Raw genomic sequence first — 27,525 nt, forward strand, 5'->3', positions numbered from 1 at the left:
AACAAAAACCCCAGTACTGGGTATGATAACCTCCTTACCAGTTGTTGGGGAATCCAAGGTTCTCCTAAAATGATATAGACTATTGCTGTTGCCTGTGGTTGCCTCCCAAAAGTTGAAGGTGAGTCCCTATTGCTGAACACACCACACTTTGGATACAGGACTCCAAGGATTCGAGCTGGACCTGACCCAATAGCCCCCACTCCCCAGGACTAGCCTTCATAGTGTCAGAAGGTGCTAGATATATAAGCTTCCAAGGGAGGAAAACAATCAATAGTATTACACAGCTGTGATGCCTAGGAGCCACAACAATGACCAGCATGGCAAGCTAGCCCTAAAGGTGCCATAGTGGCACTAATGTCTAGGTGGAAATCAACAGCTGTCTAATTGGACTTTAAGGCCTGATCAACAGGAAGGAACTCATGGCTGGTACTGGAAACATAGCACATTCCCCGGGGCTAGTGAAGTTGTGGATCTTCAAGGAGAACCTGCTGCCACTCTTCCAAGTGAGCATAAGTCTGAACTGCATTGTAAATGCTTATCCTTACAGCCACAGATCAGTGTAGCTCTTACTCCTCATCCAAGAAGTTGCTTTTTTTCAGCAGATGGAGACCAGTGCAGAAAACCACAACTGGTCAAAATGAAGAGTACAAGTGGTCATGGGGTGCCCATCCCCACCTCAACTGATACATCTACAACATAACCCTTACACCTAATGTTCAGGGAACATCATGGAAGAGGGAGTAGAAAGAATATAAGAACCAGAAGACCAGGAAATCTGCCATGTCCTAGCAGCTATGACATCATGTCTTCTGGATATGACGGGGAAGCCACACCCATGAAATCTTGTTTTTCTAAACAGGACCTAGACTATGACAATACTAGTGGACATGACAATCTGGTTGTGGGAAATCTCATGGAGCCCCACCCCTACACGAAGAGCTACAGGCAATTAATGACTGCTGAGAAATGGAGACATCGTCTTCCCCAGAGATGAGCCCCCTAATTGGTTATCCAGTACCATGTGGTCAGCCCTAGATATATACATACAAGCAACACTAAATGAACTGAATGGGTTGCAGTTATTTATATATTTATTCATATTTTGTATTTCATATTCATGTAACAATAATAAAGAAAAAGAGGACACTAATTTGAGAGAGAGTGGGGGGACATGGGAAGGGTTGGAGGGAGGAGAAGGAAGAAATTAAAATTACATTTTAATTAAGAATAAGCCAGGTGGTAGTGGCACATGCCTTTAATCCCAGCACTTGAAAGGCAGACGCAGACAGATCTCTGTGAGTTCGAGAACAGTCTGATCTACAGAGTGAGATCCAGGACAGCCAGGATTATTACACAGAGAAATCCTGTCTTGAAAAAGCAAAACAAAACAAAAACAAACTAGAATAAAATAAAATTTTAAAAATCTACTCAAAGTTCAATAAACTAACCTAAAAGTGTCAAAGTAATTTCAGCACAAACTTACACCAAAAAAAAAAAAAAAAAAAAAAAAAACCACTTCACATCAAAGACGATGAAAGAGGCTGGCACATTTTCTGCTCTTTAGCTGACCTCACTTTTGTTTGAAGACTCAAGAAAGATGAAGGAGGGCAAGACTCACTCATGGCTGCCTCCCAGTCCTCTCCTCTCTTCTTTCTCTATGGCCTGAGTTCCTAGATATACCCGTCCCTCAAGTGGGATTGTTTTTAAATAACTTTTCATTTTGACTTTAGGGGTGTGTGTGTGTGTGTGTGTGTGTGTGTGTGTGTGTGTGTGTGTGTGATGCACATGGTGGATGGGTGCCTATGCCTATGTGTGTGCACACAGAGGTTAGAGGGGAAGTCAGGTGTCTTCCTCTATTTCTATCAACCTTGTCATTTAAGACAGGATTTCTCACTGAACCAGAAGCTTGCTAGGCTGGCTAGCCAGCAAGCTCTGGAAATCTTCCTGTCTCTGACTCCAGCACTGAGGTTGTAAGTATGCACCGCAAGGCCAGCTTTTTACACAGCAGCTAGGATTGGATAGCAAGGACACTTCCCCCATCGAGCCATCTACACAGCCTCTGTTCTTACATTAAGGGTATCATAGAGGCCACAGTGACTGCACTGGGAAGGGACATTCCTGATCCTAGTGGCAATGTGGCATCTACTCATTAGCAAGTATCTGCAAACATAAGACATACCTCTAACAAGTGATGTTTTCACTTTCTTGGAGTAGTTTTGTTTCAAAGATGTGTACTCTGTCATCCAGTTCTGAATGAGCAAGAATTGAGTGCTTTATTTCCTGAAGTCTAAGATTTTATAAAGTACTATGAGCCACTAAAAAAAAGAAGAAAAATGGTACTTACATAACCCAATGCTCACTTTGAATTTTCCTGTCCTGAATCTATTTGCTATTTGTAGCTCTTCTGTGCTATCATCTGCACATTTAAAATGCTTTATTTATTTAATGTGGTGTGTGTGTGTGTGTGTGTGTGTGTGTGTGTGCATACACACCTGCCATGGTGTGCATGTAGGGATCAGAAGGTAACTTGCGGGTGTCAATTCTCTCCTTCCACCATGTGGGTCACAGGAATCAACTCAGGCCATCGGCATCTTCAACAGATGAGCCACCTCACTCTGAGACCTTCCAAGTCTCTGATATAAGTTCTGATACTTTCATACTGGGCTTTCTTAATCTTAACAGAAGGTGTCAATAAAAAGCTTCAAGTAACCATAGGAACAAATTTCAATAGCAGTTTCCTGTGGAATAATCCTTCTGTACAAGGTGAAAATGTATTGCTCTCATTGTTAATAAAAAGCTAACTGGCCCATAGCTAGGCAGGAGTTTGGGGTCAGAAAGCATGCTGGAAAGAAGAAAGGTAGAATCAGAGGAGTCGCCAGGAGATGCAGAGGAAGCAAGAGATAATGGAAGACAGGTAAAGCCATGAGCCAGGTGGCAATATGTAGGTTAATATAAATAGGTTAATTTAAGTTGTAAGAACTAGTTAGTAATAAGCCTGAGCTATGGGCTGAGTATTTATAATTAATATTGAGTCTCTGTGTCAGTTATTTGGAAACTGGCAGGCAAGAAAGAAAAGTCCACCTACAGCAGTTAAGTGTAATCTAAGTAGCATAATCTGTATTACTTCCTTTACCTTATAGCTTCCTTGGCCATAGAAGCAGTTTCAGACCAATTATTAGTTTGGGTTCCAATCACATAAGACCATGATGAGGAGGCTGGGAAGTAAAGTAAAATACTTTACACATAAGCATGAAGACCTGAGTTCAGATCCCCAGAGCACATGTAAAAAGCCAGGTCCAGTGGCATGTACCGGTAATCCCAGAGCCAGGGAGCCAGACAGGAAGATTCTAATGCTTGCTGGCCAGATGGTATAGCTGAATCAATGAGCTCCACCTTTAGTGAGAAACCCTGTTACATGTGCATACCTTCTCACACATACATAAGCATATAATACATATGCTTACACATGCAGTGACCAAGGTGAATGAGGAACAGCAGCAGCAGCTGGATTCCAACAGCCCATTCTGATGACACCCAGACAGGGGAGCAGAATGGAGCAAAGATGCTCACCTTTCATGGTGGTTGGAGAAGGAAAAAGAGAACAAGAAAGAAAAAGAGGAAGACCCCCAAGACAAGCTACAGCTCCCTAACACATCTCCTGGGATCTATTCCATGTAGTCGGCCCAGCTTCTGAAAGTTGCCCCCACTTCACAGTGATGCCATCAAATTATAAATCCACTGGCAGATTAACCATCGATTACACTGAAGCTCTCATGGTCCAATCTTTAAGTCTGTAACACGTGATCCCATTGAGGGCACGTAACATCCAAACCATAAAAACCCATCTGGCGTAGTTAAAAGACTCTAAAGCTTAGACCTCAACATATGAAATAGAAGGTATAGAAATGAAATTAGCTTCCTCTGTATAATATCTTACTTTCTGTATTTGTTTCTTTGACAAAAGCTTCATCATGAAAAGGAAGAAGTTCAAACTGAAGGGAGTTCCTGTAGCTGGAGTTTTCTCCAGTCCTGCCTGGCCCACAGTCAGGACAAATCTCTCTCACCCGCCAGTCCTGCAGCTGCTTAGACCCAACCGAGTAAACACACAGAGACTTATATTGCTTACAAACTGTATGGCCACAGCAGGCTCCTTGTTATCTAGTTCTTATATATTAAATTAACCCATTCTATTAGTCTATAAGTTGCCATGTGGCTTGTGGCTTACTGGTATCTTAACATCTGCTTCTCATCATGGCAGCTGGCAGCTTCTCTCTGACTCAGCCTTCCTGTTCCCAGAATTCTCCTCTCTCCTTGTCCCACCTATACTTCCTGCCTGGCTGCTGGCCAATCAGTGTTTTATTTATTAACCAATCAGAGCAACACATTTAACATACAGAACATCCCACAGCAAGTTCCAAACTTCATTTCCAACACAGGATTGTGGCTTGCCCTTGAGGTAAGGTTTGATGGTCCTTACAGATGAGACCATGGACAGTTGCACGGTCACATTGCTCTTGAACTTTCCTTTCCTTGACCAGGTCTCTCCCCTTCCTCTTCTACCTACTACTCTCTACAAGCCCTGTTCTTCCTTTCTCCTGGAGATTCCATGTGCCAAGACATGTCTGCAATGATGAAAGTTTAAATTTTTATCCTATTTATTTATGTTTATGGAAGGCAGAGGACAACTAGTAGGAGTTGGTTCTCTCCGACCAAGTGGGTTCTGAGGAGGAAACTCAGGTTGCCATGCCTTTTCCCACCGAACTGTCTCACCAGAACCTTGACCACCTCTCCAGATTGGAGACACGGGAAGTGACATGAGAGCCTGAGCTGACAGGTGGTGACGTGAGCAAAGGAAACTCTTCTGCCTTCCTTGGACTTTATTCGGGGTGCATCCCCACCTCCTCTCTGACTTCTCTGTCCCCCACCAATGCATCAGGACCAAATTGTTTAGAAAGAGAAGGGAACAGGAGGGAAAAGAGATGACGTTTTCTGTGATCTGTGCTCCTGTTCTCCGTTCCTCCCATTAACCTAAGCTCTCTCACTCTCGCCAGCCCCCACACCTTGCTTTCCAAGAGCATAAGGACAGGGGTGACTTGGGCAACAGCCATGTGATCCTCTAGTCAAGATATGAGGGTCTGAATCCTAGTTTATCAGGTATAAACTGTGTATGATGGCCAAGTTACTTTCCCTTTCTAAGCCTTAGCTGTGTGGTCTCCGAGTATAGTCCAAATTAAATGATTAAATGAGATAGGGCATGCAAAATCTTTATTGCTTACCCCATAGAAGCACTAATTTTTAAATGATTATTTCTCATCATCTCTATTTTAAGGGATGATGGTGGTTGTCTTTGCTTTTGTTTTCTTTTATGGATCTACTGTTTTGAGAGCCTCATTGTTTTCATAGTTTAGCTTCTATGGACTGCTGTGCTGGGGTTGTATCTCAGTAGTTAACTTCGATGGGCTATCTCAGTCATTCAATTTCTTCACTCTCTTGCTCATCTTGATTGATTTTATCCTCTCTGTGAACAAATTTTAAGAAACTACAAAGGGAGCCACTGTGTTGCTAACAGTAGAAAGCCTGACAGAGAAAACTGCACAAAGAAATGGAATTGCACAGCTTGCCATGCCCAGGGCTGTGTGCTTATGAGAGGCACAGCCCTGACAGGAAGTGCACTGAGGCATGCTTAGGATGTACCACTCTTCTCAGACTCTAAAGAAAGGGGGTTTCTGAGGAATGACTGTAGTTGTGACTGACATTTCCTTAATGATCAGTGAAGGTTAGTATCTTTTAGCTTTTGGCCTTTTGCATATATTCTTTACAGAAAACATGTTTCAGTAGAAAGAATAATCTCTTGAATATATGTACACAAATTTTGGGGTCCTGTTCCTTCCCTTCCTACAATCATTTTTGATAGACAAAAGGTGCAATCAGTGGCATGGAATCAGTGTTTTCTGTTGAAGTGTCTTCAGAGAAGGAGAGCCTGAGTTATGTAGCAGGGAGTGAACTGTCATTGATTAGATAGCTATCCCACTTTCCTCCCTAACAAAAGCTAAGGCTCAGTCATGTACAAGGTGTTTAATGCAGTTTTGATATCCTTTCACAAAAGGACATGAGATCCCTCCATGAGTAATTAATTGGAAAGGTAGAAAATAATGGTTTGGGACAGAAGGCATGTGTTGAAAAGTCTCCTTACCTTCCTCCCCACCCTAGTAAGGATTGACAGTCACACACCCATCCCTGTTTGTGACTGGTGCCTGTACTATCAGACAACTTTTCTGTTTGATTGCTTACTGTCTGTCACCCCCTAAAGTATAAATTGCTGATGTATATGTGCCTATAATGCCTGATGTGGAGTCAAACATATTACATATTTGGATTAAAAACTTACTCAACATAAAGAGACAGTAACTATGACCTTCTTTGTATATTCATTAGTTTTCCATTCTCTCACTTTTCTGATGGTTCATGTCAGCATGATGAGGAAGAAGAAGAAGTCAGTGGATGAGCAAGTTTCTCTCTGGCTCCCACAGTCTCCTGATCTGGGGCATCTTAAGAATATATTGGATGCAGGAGAGTATGGCTCTTTTGTATCTCCTCCCATACTGGAGAGCAATTTTATTCAGGTAAATAACGCTTGCACTCTCAATTAGTTCTAGTAATTCCCGTATTTCATTTTCACAAAGACAGTGAAAGGTTGAGAAGAGAACTTTTTAAATGTGATGAGGGGACAGTGTGATGTTAAGGGGAACAGTTTTGAAACTTTAAATAGCCTGAAAAATTCACGTTACAGGAAGATTCACTTCAGATGTTCTCAACAAACTCGAAGGCAAGAATTCTGTCCAAAATCTACCATAATTATCATGCTAACATAATCTTGTTACACAAAATGATTTTTAGAACATACTATCAAAGGAAGGTATTCAAATAATTTCTTTCTCAGAGCTTTATTTTAATTTTTAAAATTATATATTTTATGTATGTGAGTGGCTTGCCTACATGCATTTGTGCACCATGGATGTGCCTATGGTTGTGAGCCACCATGTGGATGCTGGTAATTGAACCCAGACTCTCTATAAGAGCAGCAAGTTCTTAACAGCTGAGCTATCTCTTTAGCCCCTAGACCTGTATTTTAAAGACAAACATCTGAGGCTGGAGATGAGCTCCGAGGTAGAGCCCTTGCCTGGCATGCACAAAGCCCTAGGTTCAGTCCCTAGTGCCCAAGTCAATTAACAACAACCTGGGAAGTGCTAAGAATGAAAATAAATCTTATCTGTTGGTTCTAAGAGGGAAATATAACTGTCAGATAGTATCAGAGACAAAAGCTTCTTTGGTGTAAGAATGCACGTGTTTTCTGAATGAAGCTGCAGAGCCCCTGGGGGTGGTGCTGGCTTTCTTCTCAACACTCAACATTAGACTGTTCCAGCAAAGACATGGGCTCAGCAGTGTGAACCATGCCTGTCCCTCACAGAAATGTCACGACAGTGTCTGATGCTGAACATGGAGCCAACACACTCAGCTGACCCCACAGAGTATGACAAGGAAGGTGACAGCTACTTCAAAGATAAGGAGAGTTCGTGCTTCATGAATGTGTTCTCTGACTGAGAGCGGATGACTAGTGTGACTTCTCTGGGCCCAATGTACCACGGGGAGGAGTGAAGTCTCCAGAATATGTTTCAGTGATGTCTAAGAACACATGATGCCCTGGAGCGTGTGATGTCATAATTTAATGATTTTGGCTTTCATCTACATTTTACTGCTAGTAATCTTTTATTTTCACCTTTCTTCCTGTGCCATTTTCATATTATCTCTTGTACACTCTAATTGCATAGCCCTGGCCCCACATGGGGAGGAGAAAGTTTGTGGTCTACATATTAGCCACAGTCCCATGTCATTCTAGTCATACTCTCCAAGATGCCCAGTTTTTCCTCATTGGTCATTGGCAGCAAGCTTCCAAAATTCCTGACTCTGGAAATTCAAGTGACTGGGGGAAGGGGGAGGAAGGAGACAGCAAGCATCTTAACACCCAGAGCGCTCACTCACTTGGACTAACTGCTAACTGTGCTAACACACTATCAGCTACATTCCTAAGTCAATCCCTCAGCCGCATGCTCCATAGCATCCTGAAGGACTAATAGTTACCACAGTCTCAAGCACTGGTTCTCCCTAGGAGACCCCACAAACCAGAGACTGTGGGTATTCATTCTGCTATCTCCAAATCATGAACAAGTCAAGGAATGGAGGGACCATGGCTCACTCCCTCCTTGTCCTCTGACCTCCCTTACACTGCTCTAGCAAGCAAGGGTGCTAGCTAGATCCATGCCTTTTATCAAGAAACTCCTTTCCTGTTCTCTGCATTCAGGTCAATAGGAGAGGTGAATCTATTTATCTGCATAACGGAGCGAACTGGGTGACCGTAGGCATCTGTTCTTCCAATCCCATCCTCAAGACCCCCAATGTGATGCTGTTGGCACATCTGACACCAGAGGCTCGAAAAGAATCAGAACCCCTCTTTAAAAGCCTCCTGAAATCTCCCTCTACAGAGAAGGTGGTGCTCACCAGGTGAGTCACAGGACAGGAGGACAGTAATCTCTCAGAGAACACCATACACCCACAAAGCTGAAAGTGGAAATGCTGGTGGCCAGGGAGCACTTCAGGTACATTGCTTTCTCAAATGATGCAGGGGTGTCTCTAACAGCATCCAGAAAAAGTGGTTTATTACAGCTGACAATTAGAAAAACAAAAAAAACCTAAAGTAATGAGGACTGAAGACTCAAGAGCATGCTCTCCCTCCCCACAATAGTCTCACTTCCATCAGAATTTGTTTTGGCCTCATCTCAGCCACTAACTTGGTCTATAATCTTGAGCAAATAGCTTAATTTCAGCCTCATTTTTAAGCACTTTTATCACTATATATTTTTGTACAAAATAATGGGTTTTGTTATGACGTTTTCATACCTGTAATATTAAGTACCTTGACCATAGTCACCCTTCCTTACCCTCCCTTGTCCCCAACCCCATCCCATTGGGCCTCTTCTTCATCCCATACAGTCTCCTTTTACTTTCATGTCTTTTGTGTTTGTGTAATTGTGTGTGTGCGCGCACACATGGGTGCATGTGTGTCATGGCATACATGAGGAGGTCAGAGGACAACCTCAGGTGTCAGTCATCAACTTCCAACCTTGCTAGAGACAGGGTCTCTCTTATTTACTGCTGTGCACTCCAAACTAGCTAGTCCAGGAGCTTCCAGTGATTTTCCTGTCTCCACCTACCCTTCCCTAGTAAGGGCAAGCTTGAATTGTAGATGCTTGTACTGAGTTCTGAGAGTCCAAAACCAAGCCATCAGGCTTGTATAGTAAGTGCTTTATTCCCCCTACCTTTTTAAACATCCAGATTCCTCATGAGAGAAGACTGTTACTTTTGTCTTTCTGAATCTGGCTTATTTCACTTAACGTGATCTCTGGTTTCAGACATTTTCCTGCAAGTAACATTTCATTATTCTTTATGAATGAATAAAGCTCCATTTTGTGGATATATTTTTTTTCTCTATCTATCTATCTATCTATCTATCTATCTATCTATCTATCTATCTGTCTGTTCATGGCCCCTGGTCTGATTCCATAACTTGCCTGTTGTGACCAGTGCCCTGAAAGACATAGTAAACAGGTATCCCCGTTGCATGATGACTTGGATTCCTTTGGGTGTGCACAACCAGGAGCAGTGTTGCTGGATCATGTGATAGTTCTAGTTTTAGCTGATTTCCATAGTGGCTACACTAACTTACCTCCTACCAAGAGCATATCATACTTTACATTTTCTCCCTGCGTCATTACCAGCACTTTTTGTCTTCATGATAGTGAGCATCCTGACTGGGATAATATGACATCTCAATGATAGTGAGCATCCTAACTGGGATAATATGACATCTCAATGGAATTTTTATTTGAATTGCTAGATGTTTAAACCTCAACTTTGATTACATTTTTTTTTATTTGTGCATATGTGTGCATGCATGCATATGCATCCACAAGTCCAATGTCGGAAGACAAGTTTGTGGGATCACTCTGTCCTTTACCATGTGAGTGCCAAGGATTGAACTTAGGTCATCAACCTTGGCTGTGGGTACCTTTGCCTGGTGAGCCATCTCACCAGCCCTAAGCCTCAACTTTTCAGTATTAATTAGGATGGGGAGTTTCTCATGATAAGCCACCTTCTGATCATTTAGTAAAATCAGAATCTTAGTTGCATGATTAAAATGAGATGGTTCTCAGGAGCTCCCGCCCACACCTATCTGGGACACAAGACCATTGACTGTCTAATTCTCCAAGCTGGAAAAGTCTTTTTATAGGTCTCCAACTAGGTCTTCAGATGACATTACATTTGCATTTGTTTGTAGGTTTCTCCCTCTGCAGTTTGTGACTCTTTCTGTGCACAGTGCTAAGAACATGCGACTCAAAGTAAAGCTGATAAGTGGCCGAGCCTACTATTTACAGCTCTGTGCTCCTGTGTATAAACAGGACATTGTATTTTCTCAGTGGGTGGACCTCATCACCCTCTTGAATCAGAAGAAAGCCAGAACTTCCAAAGTATCAGAGGTCTCAAGCCTCTCAGAAATCACAAACAGCACAGACATCACAAGCTCAATGGATATCATGGACATCACAGCTTTTGCAGAGCTGCAGGCCGCGCACTCACACACTCGTATATACTCTGCTAACACCACCGAAAGCACAGACTTCTCAGAATATACAGATGTCACCGATATCACAGATGTCACTGATATTCCAGAAAATGGGGCCACAGATGTTCCAGATATAAGAATTGTCACAGAAGTCACAGAAGTCACAGAAGACGTCAAAGAACCCAAAGAGGCCACAAACATCTCAGAGGTCACAATAGTATTTGAAAACGATGACATAATAAAGGCCAAGCAAGAGGAAAAGGTATGTGTTGTAGGAGACTTTCACTCTTTTAGTGACCAAGCATGGGAGCTGTAACCAAGTTCTCAGTTAACACTGTTGATGAAAATGCTATGGAGGGCTGGAGAGATGGCTCAGAGGTTAAGAGCACGGGCTGCTCTTCCAGAGGTCCTGAGTTCAATTCCCAGCAACCACATGGTGGCTCACAACCATCCGTAACGAGATCTGATACCCTCTTCTGGCCTGCAGGCAGAACATTGTATACATAATAAATAAATAAACCTTTTTAAAAAAAAGAAAGGAAGAAAATGGTATGGAACCAACTCTGACTGGCATGACTTTAGCAAAGGACTAAGCCCCTGAGCCCAGGATAAGTCATAAAATATTCCCCGAAGTAGTGACCATCCTTATATCAAATTTACCCCAGTATCGAGAGCAGTGGGGTGACAGAAAGCACTTCAGGGTCAGAATCAGAAGACCTGGGTTAGAATCTTAACCTTCTGGGTATTCCATATCTGACTGGCTAAATTACTGAACCTACACAACAACCTCAAATGAAAGTATTAATATAATATAATGGCTATTTTATGATTTGAATATGAGGATGGGCTGAACCTTCAATAAGAAAATGTGAGGGCATAAATAAGAAAATAAAAAAGTTACTGATAGCCGGGCAGTGGTGGCGCACGCCTTTAATACCAGCACTCTGTGAGTTTGAGGCCAACCCGGGCTACAGAGTGAGTTTCAGGAAAGGCGCCAAAACTACACAGAGAAACCCTGTCTCAAAAAACCAAAAAAAAAGTTACTGACTTTAGAAAAGGTCAGAGAGTACAAAAAGAAAACACACACACACACACACACACACACACACACACACACACAAAACTATGAAAGTCACTAGGAAGTGGGGACTTAGCAAACTTTGAATTAAGGAACCGAGCATTTTACATATCAATGTAGTGGGTTGACTAGATGGCTCAGCAACAGAGAGCACTTCCTGCTCTTCCAGAGGACTCCAGTTCAGTTCTCAATACACACATCCTGCTCACAACTGCCTACAACTCTACCTCCAGAGGATGTGATGCCCCTTTTAGCCTCCACAGGCACCTGCCCACACATGGCACAGGCACACACACACACACACACACACACACACACACACACACACACGGACACACACGGACACACACGGACACACATGCATGCACACACAAATAAAAATTAAAAATATCTTAAAATATATTAATCTAGTAGCATGATGGTTTGTAGAGATCAGTTGAAGACAGCTAGTGAAAAATCTCCACTAAATCCACGGTATAAAAAAAGATGATGATTGAGGACAGACATTTCACAAAAAAACCACTCATGAGCAATTGGAGAAAAAATTTAAAACTCTCATCTCACTGTGTTCCTTGCCGGGTGTACAGTGGTGTACCAGATGATCAACATCTCTTTCCCCATCTGATGTCCCCTCCCTAATTTCACCCATGTAGCTGACAATGAACAGAGTAAAAACAGTGACTGGTAGGGAGTATAGGTATGAGGGCTTGGAGAGATCTACAGTATGGGTAAGAACTGGCCAAACATTCTTGAAATGATTATGAACCAAGAACTTTAAAGATATTTATCCCCAGGGCTGGAGAAGTGGCTCAGAAGTTAAGAACACTGGCTGCTCTTCCAGAGGATCCAGGTTCAATTCCCAGCATCCACATGACAGCTCACAACTGTAACTTCAGTTCCAAGATATCCAACACTCTCAAACAGACATACATGCAGGCAAAACACTAACACACATGAAATAAAAATATATATATTTATACCCCCTAACAGGAATGAAGAGTCCAGCTCCAAAGATGTGAATCATGGGATGGGGCTGTGTCAGTGATACCATATGTGCTTGGTGCACACAAGGCCTTGAGTTCAGCCCACAGCACTACACACACAAGGAAGACATTACTCATCCCATATCTAAACGATGCCTGTAATAGCGAAGTAATGAAAGCATGAGACCAGCATAAACCAGTAGTTCTCAACCTTCCTAATGCTGGACCCTTTAGTACAGTTCCTCATGCTGTGGTGACTCCCAACCATGAAATTACTTTTGTTGCTATTTCATAATTGTAATTTTGCTACTGTTTTGAATTGTAATGCCAATATTTGATATGCAGGATATCTGATATGTGACCCTGGTGAAAGAGTTTGTTTGATCCTGAGGGGTCACAACCTACAAGTTGAGAACCACTGGAAACTCCTGCCAAGAACAGCCAAGCAAACTTAAAACTACAGAGGGCAAGTGACATATTCATCTTGTTCAGGGGTTCCCAAAGTATGTCAAGTCATAGCAACACTCTATTAGATGAATTAGTTAAAATTATTCAAAAAATGTTTCTTGGCCTGAAAAGATGTTTATTATATACAATTGAGTTAAAAAATATAATGTCTTAGATATAAAAGTCCATTGATGCATACACACTAAGAGAGAAAAATAGGGACTGGGGAGATGACTCCTTTAGTAAAATGCTTGTGCAGCAAGCCTGAGGACGTGGGTTTGATCCCCAGCACCTGCATAAAAAGCTAGGCATAGTGGCACACACTGGAAATCCCAGCACTGAGGAGGCAGTCTAATCTGGTCAGTGAGCCTCAAGTCCCATTGAGAAATGGTGTCTCAAAACATAAGATGGAGAGGTAGAAAGTGAAGATGCCCATGTGGACTTCTGGCCTCCACAAGCACATGCACATACATGCACACACATGGGCATGTACTTGAACACACATACAAAAGAAATTACATGTATTGTGAATAACAGTTTGTCTCTACGTCGAGGAAATATGTGCAGTTTATACCTTATTTACTCTTCAGAATTCTTTTTCCTATGCTGTAGGTAAGTACTTTTAAAATAGGAAATATTCGAATAGTTTTTCAGTTTTTAATGACAGGTAGGAAATTCTGATGATAATTAGCCAGGTCTGGTGGCGAGAGCCCGTAACAGAAGCTTGTGAGTCCAAGGCCTGCGTGGACCACAGAATGAGCTCTAGGCCAGTCTGAGAACTTGCTGAGACCCTATCTCAAAGTTAAAAGTAGAAAAAGGGATAGGGAGACAGTGCAGTAGTAAAGTACTAGTACAGTGTGCGTGTGGCCTGAGATTCAATCCACGGTGCCATTAAAAGAAAAGGAAAGAAAAAGATAAAATGTCAGATGGAAATGTAGGCGATCATTTCAAAGTGACCCCAATGGAAGTATGATGGAGATTAGTGTGTGGGAGGAACCATTGTTTCTGGACAGGGCCACCACACAAGGAGACATTTCCTAACTTGCACTTCGTTCCTCAGAGGATTTTTTTTTTTTAATGTGTATGGATGTTTTGCTTGTATGTATATCTATACACCACCTGTGTGCAGGGCCTGCAGAGGCCAGAAAAGAGCATTGGATCTCCAGAGACTGGAATTACAAACAGTTGTGAACCACATGTGGGTGCTGGGAATCGAACCTGGGTCCTCTGGAAGAGCAATTGGCATTCTTAACCAGACTCTCCTTTCTGGTCTTAAATAGTCTATAATAAATACACATTGCTGTTATTATAAGAAAAAAAAATGAAGGTTTCTCTTTAGGAACTAAGATTCTATTGCCAAGGTTGCATTTGGTTTGTTCGTTGTTTTTGAGACATGGTCTTGCTCTAGTAGCCCAGACTGTCCTTGACTTTGCAATCCTCCAGCTTCAGTTTGCCCTGTGCTGAACTGCAGGCATGTACACTAGGCCAACAGCACTAGAATGGACCAGTGGTGGCCATGGAGGAAGAAGAGCAGATGTGAGGAAGGTCAGAGACACAGGGTTAAGAGTGCGTTGACTGATGGCACTGAGGCCCACATGAGACATTCTGATAGGAGAGACCTGGAGAGGTGGTATGTAACAGGAAGACCATTAAAAGCAGAGGAGAGGCTTTAGAAAATTGCACTTTAGATTAGGCTGTAGTTCTTGAAAAACGGAATTATTAATATTACGAGCCCTAAGCCCCCACAGCCTATTAGATGTTCCTAAGAGCAACCTGCCTGGAGAGTAGATAGCAAGGTATTCCTAGAAAACCTTCCTTACCCCATAACTTAAAGATAAGTGTGTGACTGAACACTAATCATCTTGTGTGAGGTGACACTAGTGTATGGATTCTGAATGAATGGCATTAGGCTGCAGCAGAGCCTGCCATGGTTCCCATGACACCAGCCTCCACAGCAGCCCAGGCTCTTCTTCACAGCAGTGCATCACCATGCCTTACTCCCTGTCCCTGGACCTATGAGTACTCAGTAAGTATGAACGAAATGACTAGAAACTACTCCATAAACCATCTGTCTATGCACGATGTCCTTCCGTTATCTGATTTGCTCTTGCTTGTCATTTCCCTAGGAAAATGTCCTGAAGCATGGGTGTCTACGAGACACGAAAAGTAAGAACCAGCTCAGAGAATCCCCCAAACATGTCACCATCTCAAACTTAACACTCACTTTCCAAGGCGAGAAATGTTTTCAGACTACTTTGACTCCTGTAAAAAGTGAGGAAAATATATCCAAAGAAACATGCGATAAAACCTTAGAAGGAAAGATGACTGATCTTCCAAACACAGATCTCAAGGCTACAGAATCCAGGTCAGTAGCATGGGGAAATTCTAGGATGTACACTATGTAAACGGATATATGCTAGTTTCCCTGTAACTCAGGCATTTGTCTCTGAAGATCCTCAGTCAGATAGAGTCTGATAATGATGATACAGGAACCTCTTAGACATCCTTATTTGGGTCAGCCTTGGCTAATTTTTATTTCCATACCAGCTTCTTATGTTGCTCGGCTGCTATTCTGGCTGTTGGCTGAATGCCAAAAGCATGCATTTTAGGAAATAAAGAGAAGCATAGGGCCCACATTTTAGAGCTGGGGTGTTGACATCTAGAAAGATTGTGGGTATTTTTGTTGTTGTTGTTTTGGTTTTCGAGACAGGGTTTCTCTGTGTAATTTTGGTACCTGGCCTGGAACTCACTCTGTAGATCAGGCTGGCCTCAAACTCAAAGAGATCCGCCTGGCTCTGCCTCCCGAGTGCTGGGATTAAAGGTGTGTGCCACCACCACCCGGCTGATTTGGGTATTTTTATCTCTATACTTATCTACATTTTCTTCTACAGAGCCTCTATCCCTTACACGTCTCTGTACTTCCAAAAATATGCAAAAACTACTTTCATTATTTTAATCCTTCTGCTGCAGAGCTGACTGAAGCTGAACGTCCGTGGATGTTACAGTGGCAGAAAGGGGCAAGTTAATACCATCTTTCTAGGGCAACACTTGAAAGAGCCCAGATCAAAGGCTTACATTAGGCTGGAGGGCCCACACCTGTAGTCCCAGCTACTCTGGAGGCTAAGGCAGGACAATCTCTTCAGCCCATGAGGTCCAAACCAGCCTCACCTTAAACAAACAACTTATGTTAATAAAAACACAAATGAGGGAGCTCAGGGGTGGACTGCTTGCTTAGCACACACAAGGCCCTGGGTTTGATCTTCAGCACAGGGTGGGGGAAGAAATTATATGTACCGTACACATATACATAGGATAAGAAAAATTAATTTAGGAATGAAACCAACCAGAATTTATTAAGTAATTTGAAGTCTTAAAGAGATTCATTGGTTTTTTTTTTTTTTTCAAAAAGGACAAAGTAGTAAACTATTAGAATGGCTACTTTTTAAAAAAAGAGGAAAACTAAAAACTTAAATGTCACATTGCCAGGTGGTGGTGGCACATGCCTTTAATCCCAGCACTCAGGAGGCAGAGCCAGGCAGATCTCTGTGAGTTCAAGGACAGCCTGGTCTACAGCACGAGATCCAGGACAGGCACCAAAACTACACAGAGAAACCCTGTCTCGAAAAACCAAAAAAAAAAAAAGAAAAAGAAAAGAAAGAAAGAAATAAAGAAGCCAGTCTCCAAAATCAAAACAAAACAAAAAAGTGTCACATCTAGAATAGTAAAATGTTATTAAGAAAGTCTATAAAATTTTTTTCTGTAAAACTTGGAGACAGTAGGAGCTGGAGAGACGGCTCAGCAGTTAAGAGCACTTAGGGCTCTGACAGAGGCCCCTGGTTTGGTTCCTAGCACCCACACTGGGCAGTAAATAACTGCCTATAAATCCAGCTACAGGAGATCCAACATCCTCTTCTGGCATCTGATGGTACCTAGCATGCACATGGTGTACATACATATGTGCAGGTACTGACACATACATGTAAATTTAAAATAAATAAGCCAGACATGGTGGCGCATACCTTTAATCCCAGCACTCAGGAGGCAGAGGCAGGCAAATCTCAGTAAGTTTTTTTTTATTATTTTATTTAACTGAATAATCTTTGGTTTATGCCATTTTTCGTGTAGAATTATAAAACATATTTTTTATTTCTTAAAACTCTAGTTTGCTTTTTCTAAGCCAGACAAGAACAGCACAATAAAGATCACCCGGAGTTAACCCTGCTTGTGACAATAAAGATAAAGATTAAGATCTCTAATGTCTTAGAGTCTTGGTAGGCAAAACGCAGCGAGCTTAGGATAGAACTGAGGAAGCTTAGTACTAGCCACACAAACAGAGAGCAGAATGGTCACCACATTTTGGCCACACTGGAAAATTTATATTCTTGGTAACAGAAAACATCCATGTGATAGTGAGTGTCCCAGTGTCACGATAAAGCTACTTACTTCAAACACAGCCGGTTTGTTTTGGTTTTGAGTCTTACTACACAGCCCAGGCTGGGCTCAGATTCACAAGGTAGCTCATGCTGGTCTTGAACTTTATGATCTTTATACCTCAGCCCTAAGTGTTAGGAACACAAGCAACACCACTACACTTAATAATTTTTTTTTAAATAAGGAAATTCTAGGGTCAGCAAGATGGCTCAGCAAATAAAAGTGCTTGCTGTCCAAGCCTGATAGCCTGAGTTAGATTCCCAGAGCAACAGTGGAAAGAGAGACCTGCAAGTGATCTCTCTCTGTCTCTCTCTCTCTCTCTCTCTCTCTCTCTCTCTCTCTCTCTCTCTCTCTCTCTCCTACGCGCGCGCGCACACACACACATACACACACACATACACACACACACACACATACACACACACACACACACACACACACACACTGTGGCACAAGTGTGCCCACACTCATACATACATCTTATACTCTCACATACGTCATATATACACATAGTAATAATAATAAAACTTAATTTAAAAAGTTAATTCTAGATGTGTTCTACTTAAAATTGAAAACAAATTAAGAATGTTTCCACTAATATATCTGAATACTCCATAAGCAGTTCTGTAATAAAGAAATATAAAAGGTGTAATAACATTTTTAATTGCCAAGCACGGTAGTGCACACCTTTCATATCTGCATATGGGAAACAGACACATGCAGATCTTTGTGAGTTCGTAGCCAGCCTGGTCTATATAGACTAGCCAGGGCTACATAGTGAGACCTTGTCCAGTGCCTTCTCTTAGACTCTGAGGGTAACTAACTGCATTCACATGTACACAAACCCTCTCCCCTCCCCCACATATACATAATTTAAAAAAATAAACAAAAGGAATCTTTTAAAACAGAAAATCAGTATCTATCAATAGCTACAAGTATCAATTCCTTTAATCATCAGTTCTGTTCCAACTGTGGCTTCTTCCCCCCTGCTGTAAACTAACCCCGCCCCTCGCTGTATCTTCGTCTTTGGAACTTTACTCTTTTAGCTTGTAAGTGCTCGGCTCTGTACACCTGCCTTCCCTGGTGAGCATCCGCTGTGCACTAAAGCTGACTGCTTCCTGATTAGCCCTTCGTCCGTGGTCACGTGGATTACCTGCAGGTTTTAACTACGAAACACTACGTTCCAATAAATGAGTTCCCTCTCTGGGCTGTTTCTGTGATGTGTATCTCTACAAGTCTAGGGGTGATGATCTGTTGTGTGGATGGACAGCTGGTCCATTCCCTGGCTGCAGTGAAGCTCCCTACCACATGCGTGACAGACGACCAAGGAGAGTAACTGGTGACTGCCTAACTTTTTCCTTCTAACTGGTTACATGGCTTTGTTTGTCCTGTGTTAGTATGCACATGAACAGAGGTCAGAGGACACTGTAGGAGTAAATTCTCTCCTTCCATCTTGTAGGTCCCAAGGATCAAACTGAAGTAAGTCATTGGGGTTGGTAGCAAGTGCTATAATAGGGCTGAGCCATCTTGCAGGCCCAAAGCATACTTTTCAAGTGTGTGTCTGTCTTCTGGAGTCAATTACTGTTTCTGTCTTGATAATTCAATTGGAAATCTTATGAATTTCCATCAGTTACTCAGAAAGATTATCCATTTTTCTTTCCCCATTTTGTTCATATGTATATAAGCATATTACGTGTGTATGTTTAAAATGGTGTATTTGGCAGATGTTTGTAATTATTAGGCAGCTTGGAACTCTTCTCAGAGCTTCCTACGTGATTTAGTTCTCTGCCCGAATGTGCTCCTCCATGCTTTTCCTCGTCTACTTCCTCACATAACTGCTCTGTCTCCGTCCGTAGCTCCTACCATCTCACATTTAACCACAGCACATCCGAGCTGGTACAATGCATCCTGTTTGTTTATGATCTGCCTCCTCCACTGGAATAAAGCACTTCAAATGACAGGGACTTGATTATTTTGACTGTTCATCCCTTGTTCTTAATGCATACAAGGGGCCGGGTAAATATTACCGTGCAAATGAATCACACTTTGCCACTGAAAATTACTTTTGTTGCTTCAAGAAGAAGAAGAACAAGAACAACAACAACAACAAATGAACTCCCCTATGTAACTAGGGCAATGATATAATTTTTTTTCTAGCTCATTTCAGTGTTAAAAATAATTTACTATTCTTCCATCTGATTTTTGTTGGTAAAGAATAGCGCTTTGACTAACATTAACTTTTGCTTTCCCATGCTTCTTTGAGCTCAGAGCAGTTTGAATCTACTTTATAAATGTTAAACTTTGTACTGATAATTTTGGGGGAAGGAGTGCTGAGGATTGAACCAAGAGGCTCACAGATACGAACAGGACACTTGACCATGGAGGGATGCTTCCCATCTTGAAGACTTCACAATTCCATTTATACGGGTATAGGTGTCTTAGCACCTTTACTAAATATTTGAGTTTTTAATTTTTTTCAATTGCATTTGTTTGTTTAGCTTGGGCACAGGGATGTGTATTTGTATTTTATACCCAAAGGAAAAACTGTCAACTCAAACTCAGAAGTCTCCTTGTAGGAATCTCCAAGACTAGGAGCTAGCTGCACATACTTACAGCTCACTTTGGTTATTATCGTCCACAGGAAATTTCCTACTTCCTATTAGAGGCAGAGAAACAGCTGGAACAAATAAGTGTCCCCAACCACTGACACATTGTGTCTACCCTCTCGGTATCAGGGACTGAACACAGGCTCTCCTTGCTGAGCAAGAACTCTGCTACCAAGCTACAATCGTAACCTTTTAAATTGTTTTTATTTTTAGCACAAAGTCCCAATATATAGCTCAGCTTGGCCTGGGACTTACTACAGAAAGGCTGCTGGTAAGCCTGGTGTGCTGGAGGAAAAAGGGGGGAAGGCCTAAAACAAAACAAACAATAACCAGGAGAAAGAGATACTGAAGAATGGGGAGAGAAACAGACACCATTGGTCAGCAACAGAGAAGGAAGCCAAGGATACAGGATGAGAAGCAGTGCCAGCCAGTGGGGAACAGAGCACCCGCTGCTATTCACCAGTGTGGGCTTAACAGAAAACCCTGGGTGTCTTCCTTCAGTGATCGAAATGAACCCATCCAATTTAGCAGATCTGTCCTAAATAACCAGTGGTCAGGCCCTGGCACTCTGACGACACCCTTCTATTTTACTCCATCTCACGACACAATTATTCCCAGCCACTAATAGTCCACAAACACCATAAATTAAATTCTAACCTCATGAGGCAGTTAGATCGGCATCCCTTTTCTCTGCCTTTTTGCCATGAAAACGGTTGCGTGTCTAGAACAATTGATTGACAGGCTTTATTGTGTGGTGCAGCTTTCAATTTATAGAATAAATGAGCAACTAGAACCACTGCCACTTCCCTTCCACACCCAGTCTCCTCATTTACTTGACATGTTATAATCAATGTACCAATGCTGATATGTTGTTATAAAATGGCTGTAGTTTACATTTTATGACATAAAGGTTCATACTTCATAGTATAAAGTTTTATAGGTTTTGATGAATGTATGTAGCATGTAGCCTTTGTTATACATTCACAAGAATCGTTTCATTGCTCTAAAATTCCCTCAGCATTAGATTAGCTCTTTAAAAAACATTGTTAATTCTGGGCATATATGTGTGTGGGGTTATGCACATGTGAGTGCAATTGCCATGGAGGCTAGCAGAAGGCATTGGCTCCCTTGGAGCAGGAGTGTTGTACACCGACCTCAGGGCCTCAGGAAGAGTAATGCACACTGCTGACCCATCTCTCTAGTCCCTATATTAGCTCTTAATTGCTTTTTTCCTTCAGTTCAGGGGATTGAACCTAAGGCCTTGTACATGTTAGCAAGTGCTCTACCTTGAACTACATCCCAAGCCCTCAACTGTTTTGTCCTGGTAGTTTTGTTTGTTGGTTGGTTTGGTTTGGTTTGAGACTGGGTCTCACTATGTAATCCTAGTGTGGTGGTTTGAATATAATTGGCCCCATAATCTCATAGGGAGGGGAGGTACTATTAGGAGGTGTGACTTTGTTGGGAGTGGGTATGGCCTTGTTAGAGGAAATGTGTCACCGTGGGGACAGACTTTGGGATTTCCTATGCTCAGGATACTGCCCAGTGTCTCAGTTGACTTCCTGTTGCCTGCAAGTCGAGATGTAGCCAGCACCATGTCTGCCTGCACACCGCCATGCTCCCTGCCATGATAATCGACTGAACCTCTGAAACTGTAAGCGAGCCACCCCAATTAAATATTTTCTTTGTAAGAGTTGCCGCGATCATAGTGTCTTTTCACAGCAAAATAAACCCTAAGACACTTGGCTAGCTTGGAACTTGCTGTGTAGACCATGTAGCTCTGAACTCAAGAGAGATCCACCTACCTCTGTCTCTGGATCAAGGATCTATACCACCACACCCAGAATTATTTTTGTTTTATTTTTAAATAATTTTTACATTGTGTTTATTCATTAGTGGGGGTAGGATGGGGAACGAATGTGTGAGGCTGCCTGTGTGGAGGTCAGAGGACAACTTGTGGGAGCTGGTTCTCTCCTTCCACCATGTGAGTCTGGGGATCAAACAGGTTTTCAGGCTTAGCAGCAAGTGCTTTTACCCTCTAAGACATCTCACCAGCCCCCTTGGTTTGTTCGTGCTGTTGTTTTTAATAATAAAATTTACAAAGATAACAGGAAGAAAAGTATGTGCTAGGTTATGTTAGCCTCACTATATGATCATTAGAAATGATATGATTTCCTACATAAGCAGCTAAGTAATGGAATTTTAAGATGCAAGGATACTATAATTTAGCAAATTTAAATTCTTTAAGGCTTTACCCATTAGCTTCCTATACCATTAATCTAATAACTACTGGGAAGAAATAAATAAGGAAATAAAAACAAAACTAAATTGCTATTCTAAATAATGCTCTTGAGGTCTGTCCCATGGGGACATATTTGCATGGGGAATATTTTTGGTATATCAGAAATAGTTATAAAAATATAAAAATATAAAAATATTTATATTTTTGCTGCCTGTTTGCACCAGGAACATAATTAGTAGCTAGCCTCTAATCTGAGATGTTAATTATGAAAGAAAGATGTAATATTTTAAGAACAGAATGGAATTCACCTAACCTTTATTCCAGGGCTATTTTTAAGATTTAGCCAGGAAGGTGAGGTTGATGAATATATTCTACATGTTATTTTTCTGTCCTAAGACCATTAATTTCAGGGACACGTTCTAATTTATAATTGTTGGCTTTAGGATGCAAAAGTGTTAAAAAGCCAAACACAGCCTTGCTGAGTATTTTGCCTCTCTGGTCACTACTGTTTAAAATGCAAAGTAAGCGATTTAAATCCATATGGGATAAAGATGAAGGAACTAGGCTTTTCTCCACTGTAGCAAGACATCTTGAAGAATTTACACTCCTCACATACAAAGAGAACAGTGCTGCTGTGACCCTTTGCTTTGACCGGGATAATTGGCCTTCGTTTGTACCTGTTTTGTAAGGCACATTCTCTTTGTATTGCCCAGTCTCTTGACAGTTTTTATCATTAGCCTCAGCCTTCAATCTAAGTCATCTGACCTATTGGCAGAATATATGTGACTCCTTTTTGGCAAATTCCAGAGAACTACTGCTTTAAGTTTAGATCCTGAAAGATCCACTGTAGACCTTGAAGTGAATGTATCTGCCTGACCCCTCGCATGAGTCATAATCACCTCTACAATGACGTGGGCAGCGAAATCAACAGACTCTTGCACTCCAGGAGGGGAAGGCTGAGCAGCGGCAGGGGGAGATGCCAGCAGACTTTATGCTATTATATACAATCTGACTTTTGTGGCTTTTACGTGTTGAATAACCTGTAAATACACAATCTTACCTTGGCATAATCACGACGTCTAGGCTTGCTAGCAAGGTGCATTACTACTCACAAAGCATTTGAAAAATGACTAGTGATCTCAGACCCAGCCATTCTTTTCTAAATATCTGTGGTCACGGTGGCAACTCCTTGAAACGTGTTGTTTATTTTTACAGGAGTACAAGGAATGACTCAAACAATTCAGGTAAGGAACAAATTCCAAGACATGTTTTATTGTGCTCTTCAGTAGAGGAGTCAGCCAGGTTCTTAGAGCAGTAGAACAAGGGTTCCAGCTGGACTTTCTGATGCCTTCCCAATCTAAACACTCCACCCTGGAGAGAGACTTCCAAGCCCATCTTCGGATTCTCCCAGGTGTGTCTGTCAGTCTGACCTCCCAGTTCCCTGAGTCTAACCAGGCGTGAACCACTCTAAGGAAAGCTCCACAGATGGAATCCAACCCACAGCAGTAAGGTGACCTCCCATCCTTGCAGATCTGTATGGGGAACATTTTTGGTAAATTAAAAATCACTTAGCTCCTCTGCTCTCCCATGTATGTCTTTAGCCTAACTCTCACTGTGGAGTAACATTAATGTCTGGGTACAGGGATTCTTCTTAACACATCCCCATGTCTTAAGGAATCTTTAACTTCTAACAACAAACACTGGACAAGGAGGTTGTCAGATAGGCCAACACGGAAGCCTTGCCCTTTGCTGACTGCTGACTCACCTCTAAGCCACTCTAACCTGTGAACTGGAATAAACCTCAGCTATGTCACACTCAGAAAAGAATATGCTGGAAAGAACACAGAGGAATATTTAACTTGATTTAAGTGGAGAGGAAAAATAATACAAAAAAACCAGAATATCTGAAGACATTTGTGGTCATACTTAAGAGTCCTACAAAAAAAAAAAAAAGGGAAAGAAAGGAAAAGAAGATTATAGGGTAGATAGAATTTTTTTAAAAGATTTATTTTATATGTATGAGTATTTTGTCTGCATGCATATTTGGGTATCAGATGCCCTGGAACTGGAGTTACAGTTGCTAACCATCAAGTGAGTGCTGAGAACTGAACCCAGGTCCTCTGGAAAGAGCAGCCAGTGTTCTAACCACTGAGCCACCTCTCCAGCCCAATATAGTATAGAGTTTTACACAAATGGGATTTGTCTTTATATATTCTCATTGGTATCAGTATCCAAAACACCAGTTGATCTTCACCACAACGTGGGGTCCGCATTCCAATCTACAGTGTTGAACCTGAGAACACCGTAGAGAAATGTACTTCTATAAAGAAAATGCAAGACAGGGGCTGGAGAGATGACTCAGTAGTTACCAACGTGTGTTACTCTCTTAGAGGATCCCAGTTGATTCCCAGCTCCCAGGTTAGCCAGCTCACAACCGTCTGTGACTCAAGCTATAGGAGAGCTGACACCTCTGGCCTCCGTGGGCACCCACACATAAATGGTATATACTTTCACAGACATGCACACATATATATACGTGATTAAAAATAAATCTTTAAAAAAAAAATACAGCCGGGCAGTGGTGGCGCACACCTTTAATCCCAGCACTTGGGAGGCAGAGCCAGGCGGATCTCTGTGAGTTCGAGGCCAGCCTGGGCTACCAAGTGAGTTCCAGGAAAGGCACAAAGCTACACGGAGAAACCCTGTCTCGAAAAAACAAAAAACAAAAAAAAAAAAAAAAAAAAGAAAATACAAGATACACCTTTTAGTTTGTAGACTTTTTACCTACCAACTTCTACTGCAAACTAAAACTCCAGAGTTACCCAGTAAAAGTAAACACTGCCTTGTTTGCTAAAGGCAAAGCTCCATCTAATGGCAGCCTGACTGCTAATAATCATGACTAACCTGTCACTAAACATAGAGATAGAGGTAGTGCAATGTACGAGGGACTCGTTAGCCAACTATGGATGTGTCCAGTTCATGCAGGGCACTAATATAGTCGTCTTCATCTTACATGTGACTAGTACTTCCGCTACTATGTCTTCTGGTACAAACTCAATTTTGTTTGCAACTGCACGAGCATGTAATGCTTATGTACTCTATATGAAGCACTTTGGCAGACTCAGGAGAGGCCACAGAAATAGCAGGCAGGTTACCTGCCGTAATACTGTGTGTTAGCCAAAGAGAAGCCACTGAATGACAGAGAAGTGGTAAAGTTGTTGTGTTTTAAAACGGTTCTCTACTGACTGAATCTCTGAGAAGCTAGAGGATGCTGGGTACAGAGAGGCCAGGTAGGAATCTCTCTGTCAATCAAGGTGGAGGGTGCCAAACGGTCTTGAACAGGTAAGAAGCAGTCAGAATTCGAACAAGGATGTGTATATGTAGTCAGAAAGAGTTCCTTACATATTCTATACAGTTAGTGTGCACTACCAATGATGGTGGGATGGCGGTGACGATGATGATTTATTGAGGGGTCTGGAGAGATAGGTAGGTCAGCACTGAAGGGCTGAAGCGTGAGGATGTGAGTTCAACCCCCAGCACCCACATAAAGAGCTGGGCATAGCAGTGCACACTACTAATACCAGCACTATGCAGAGACCAGAGGACCCTAGAGGGCCACTGATCAGCTTAGCTGAGTCTGTAAGCCCCAGGCCCTGAGAAACCATGTCTCAGAAACCAAGATGGACAGGTCCTGAGGAGACACCTAAGGTTGTCCTCTGGCCTCCACATGTGTACAGGTGCACACATACATGTACACCCACCACACATGTGTGTGCTCACACACAGAGAATTATTCTATCGATGTGTAGGAACAACAGAGACAAAGAACAAGAATGACAGTTTGAGGGGGAATATGGAGGATACCGAAGAGAGGCAATTGCACACTGATGTTAAGTCAGAGCCCCAGGCTTTGGTTCTAACGGTCCTTTCTCTGTGACATGAATACGCCATTTACCCTGTCTCTGTGTGTATGGCTGGGCCGTTGGGCTGAGGAGGGCATTTTGACAGTTACTCTTCTAAAGGCTGGCAATTTGGGGCTGCTGACAGCCCGTTTCTGGAAGGCTAGCAGGTAACTTGGAGTGAGTGGGTGTCCTGGGCACCGGGGAGTAGCCACGGTCATCGCAGAGGAGTAGCACAAGTCCACTTGGAGCTTGCTGAATCCCAGGCACGGCACAGTGCACAACGTGGCGTTAACTGTTTTCCTGTTTGTTTTCTTTCCTTCCCCTTTCCTCTCCTGGTCCTCCCATCATCCTCTCCAGGCTTGTACAGCTTCTCAGTCTTCCCCCTGATTAGCGTGTCTTTCCCCCTGTTCACCCTCCTCTGACTAGTGTTTCCCTCCCACATGTTCTTACCACTTGTTAATACTCTTTACCTCAGGAAAGCAAAGACTACCACACCCTAAACCTCCACTCCATTAAATTCAGGCTGCACGAAATTGTGTCTGTAATCCTAATTTCTAGGTAAGGCCGGAATAATAATGCTGCCCAAAGAAGGAAAATAAATCGTGGTGCCAAGTTGTCTGATTCTCACGCTCCCAGCTCCCAGGAAGTGCTAGTGCAGGACAGAGACATCGATTCATCTCCTGTACACCTCTGCAGTGGAAGGGGGTTACTTTCTCTTCTTTCTGCACAATGTTTTGTGGAAAGTGGCACTTTCAAATGCACTGTTTCTATAAGCAAGGCCGGGGAATGACAGGGCAGATCCCAAGCTAGACCTGTCGCTCCGGACCCGAGTCCATCTCTCTCCTTTCTTGACTTTTCATTTCTTACCTTTCAAGGCTTCATTCTCCCCAGCCTTTTCTGATTTCTTTATAGAGAGCCCAGACTTTTCTATGATGCCACAGTATTTTTCCTAGATGGAAAAAAAAAAGAGACCAAAGATAAAGGTTTGAGAAATGAAAGGGAAATCATATATGAAATACTCAGTTTCCTTTCCACCCGCCTGCTTCTTTTTTCATCGTCCTGTTCAATATTACAAATCAAACTCTCAAAGCGGCCACGTTCATCCCCTGCTTGTGAAACTGGAACTAAAAGGACAAGGGAGGAAGGCCCCGAAGGGACCAG

At 42.3% G+C, this 27,525-nt stretch overlaps 1 protein-coding gene and 1 long non-coding RNA gene across 12 annotated transcripts in view; one reads left to right on the plus strand and one right to left on the minus strand.

The window, feature by feature from the left end:
• The window catches only part of LOC131923799 (uncharacterized), a 46,965-nt gene that overhangs the window by 3,977 nt on the left and 15,463 nt on the right, over positions 1–27,525 (minus strand). For both annotated transcript variants that reach the window (XR_009382720.1, XR_009382721.1), the window contains one exon: positions 27,232–27,313. This is a non-coding gene — a long non-coding RNA (uncharacterized LOC131923799). The remainder of the gene's footprint in view (positions 1–27,231; positions 27,314–27,525) is intronic.
• Garin2 (golgi associated RAB2 interactor family member 2) overlaps positions 1–27,525 on the plus strand; it is a 32,686-nt gene that overhangs the window by 3,771 nt on the left and 1,390 nt on the right. For 2 of the 10 annotated variants that reach the window (XR_009382716.1, XR_009382714.1), the window contains 7 exons: positions 6,473–6,623; positions 8,360–8,559; positions 10,394–10,940; positions 15,313–15,551; positions 21,755–21,874; positions 23,678–23,706; positions 26,722–26,897. Coding sequence is in view for 4 of the 10 variants with exons in the window: in XM_059278959.1 (XP_059134942.1) it covers positions 6,474–6,623; positions 8,360–8,559; positions 10,394–10,940; positions 15,313–15,551; positions 23,678–23,706 (1,165 nt within the window). In the remaining 6 variants the exon portion in view is untranslated. Of the gene's footprint in view, positions 1–6,472; positions 6,624–7,468; positions 7,760–8,359; positions 8,560–10,393; positions 10,941–15,312; positions 15,552–21,754; positions 21,875–23,677; positions 23,707–26,721 lie in introns of those variants that run through there. The other 8 variants (XR_009382717.1, XR_009382718.1, XM_059278959.1 and 5 more) reach the window with 5 other exon arrangements.

This window comes from Peromyscus eremicus, chromosome 14, assembly GCF_949786415.1.
Source record: "Peromyscus eremicus chromosome 14, PerEre_H2_v1, whole genome shotgun sequence".
Lineage (NCBI taxonomy): Eukaryota > Metazoa > Chordata > Mammalia > Rodentia > Cricetidae > Peromyscus > Peromyscus eremicus.